The sequence below is a fragment of the Poecilia reticulata genome, unplaced genomic scaffold (assembly GCF_000633615.1).
Source record: "Poecilia reticulata strain Guanapo unplaced genomic scaffold, Guppy_female_1.0+MT scaffold_319, whole genome shotgun sequence".
NCBI lineage: Eukaryota > Metazoa > Chordata > Actinopteri > Cyprinodontiformes > Poeciliidae > Poecilia > Poecilia reticulata.
In genome coordinates, this window is record NW_007615094.1 from 68,454 (window position 1) to 70,715 (window position 2,262).

At 46.2% G+C, this 2,262-nt stretch overlaps 1 protein-coding gene across 1 annotated transcript in view; it reads right to left on the reverse strand.

Moving 5' to 3' along the window:
• Window positions 1–2,262, reverse strand: part of LOC103460882 (inactive dipeptidyl peptidase 10-like) — a 9,921-nt gene that overhangs the window by 7,137 nt on the left and 522 nt on the right. The window contains exon 2 of the mRNA XM_017303519.1: window positions 1,434–1,486. Coding sequence (XP_017159008.1) covers window positions 1,434–1,486 — 53 coding nt within the window. The remainder of the gene's footprint in view (window positions 1–1,433; window positions 1,487–2,262) is intronic.

Sequence of the window (2,262 nt, forward strand, 5' to 3'; positions counted from 1 at the left end):
GAGGTCAGATGGAGGTCAGATGGAGGTCAGATGGAGGTCAGATGGAGGTCAGCTGGAGGTCAACTGGAGGTCAGATGGAGGTCAGATGGAGGTCAGATGGAGGTCAGATGGTCCTCTAGGCAGACTGCAGTAAGTTAGAACCGTCTCCAGAGTTTTCCATCAGCTCTCCAAGCGTCTGGAACATTTCCTGGAATTCCTTCAACATTTTTTAACTCAGTTTGTGGGCGGATCCCGGATCGCTGCAGTGGATCCCGGATCGCTGCAGTGGATCCCGGATCGCTGCGGACTGGCTGGTCTGAATAAATGCCTCAGGTGAGCCAGGTGACGCCGTCCTTCGCCGTCTGTCTTTCTGACCACAGGGTCCCAGCAGAAGCTCTGCTGCTGATCTATTTCCATCATTTCTATACTTGCCCAGCAATAATTTAGCTTAAAATCACCAACCTGTTCAAAATCAAGGAATTTGTTCAAAAAAGATGAAACTCTATTAAACACTAAAATAATCATTTTGATTGAATTTCTTACGTAACGGAAACGCCTCGTTGTGAAATAAAAACTAAGGTTTCAACAGAAACAGATTTATAATCTGATCCTCCTGCCGTCCATCATCTTTGGAGCTAAAATATCATTTTCTTTGTGTCAAACTCGTTTATTTGGGTTTTTATTAATTTGGTTAAAGAAATGGAAGTGAAGTTCTGACTGTGACCAGCAGGGGGAGCCAGTCGGACCAGGAAACGTTTCTGGAAATCTGTCGTAGCCGTAATGCGAACATCGGAGCTACGTCACATTCTGCTTACTCAGCAGGTTTCTTATAACTCCGTCATGTTTCATTTTGTGTTTTATTTCTCAGACGGTAAATGTTGTGTAATTAAGCTGCTATTAATCAAACATATTAACATAAATGACTTTAGCTGTTTCCAATATCGTCACCGTAAACGAGACATTCGTCCCGTTTAGCGTCTCTGTTGCTACTAATMCTGTTGGMCTACAGATTTGGTCGGCATGTTTTGTCCCTGTAGCTAATCAACCTTTTCATTATTTCAATATTTCTTTAGGAAACTGAACAGATTATGTCCTGAAAGTGGCTCATAACGCTGGACGCTGACCGGAGCTGGTCAAGCAGAACAACATCTTTCTGGACGCTGCGTGGAAATAACTACATTTTTCACATTTTATTATTATTTTTGTTTACCTTCTAAGAAATAAAACACACAAAATGAAACTTCTGCAGGTATGACGGCTCTGGGCACTTTACTATTTGACAGATAGTCAGAACACCGGACCTGACGGTTCTAGCTAGCAGGCTAACTGCTGCTGTAGCTCAGCTGCTCCAAGACTCCTCATGCTGCCACAGACATCTGGTTCCATGTAAACTCAGTGAACTGAGGTTAGCAGGAAGGTCTCAACATTTCCCTGCTCACCGTCCAGCTGCTCACCGTGTGTGGATGTTGTAGATGCTGTAGGAGGCCATGAAGGAGTGGCGGTAAACCTGCAGACAGAGCAGAGAAGGACGACATCAGCAGGAAATACTCAGGCAGAGCCGCCGCTTTCTGGTTCGGGCTGGAGCATCTCGTCTGCATGCTGACAGCTGGTGGCGAGATGCTTCATTTCACATCATGGCGTCTGCAGGGTGGAGATGAAGGGAGGACAAATGTCTTTACACCAAACGAGTCCAAACACCTGAACACAACCCAAGGGAGGAGCGCTAGCTACCAGCAAACCTCTGGAAATGTTGTAGCTGTACCTAATAAAGAGGCCAGAGTGTGGCCAGGCATTCAGAGCATCAAAGCAGCAGCAGCAGCGTCTGGAAGGTTCTCTGCAGAACCACAGGCTTTTCTGACTAGAGCAATCAGCTAACTAGCAGCTATCTGCACCAACTAGCAGCTAACTACACTAACTAACTAGCAGATATATGCACTAACTAGCAGTCAGCTACACTAACTAGCAGTCAGCTACACTAACTAGCAGCCAGCTACACTAACTAGCAGCCCGCTGCACTAACTAGCAGCCAGCTGCACTAACTAGCAGTTAGCTGCACTAACTAGAAGCTAGATGCACTAACTAACTAGCAGTCAGCTGCACTAACTAGCAGCCAGCTGCACTAACTAACTAGCAGCCAGCTGCACTAACTAGCAGCTAGCTGCACTAACTAGCAGCTAGCTGCACTAACTAGCAGCCAGCTGCACTAACTAACTAGCAGCTAGCTGCACTAACTAGCAGCCAGCTGCACTAACTAACTAGCAGCCAGCTGCACTAACTAGCAGC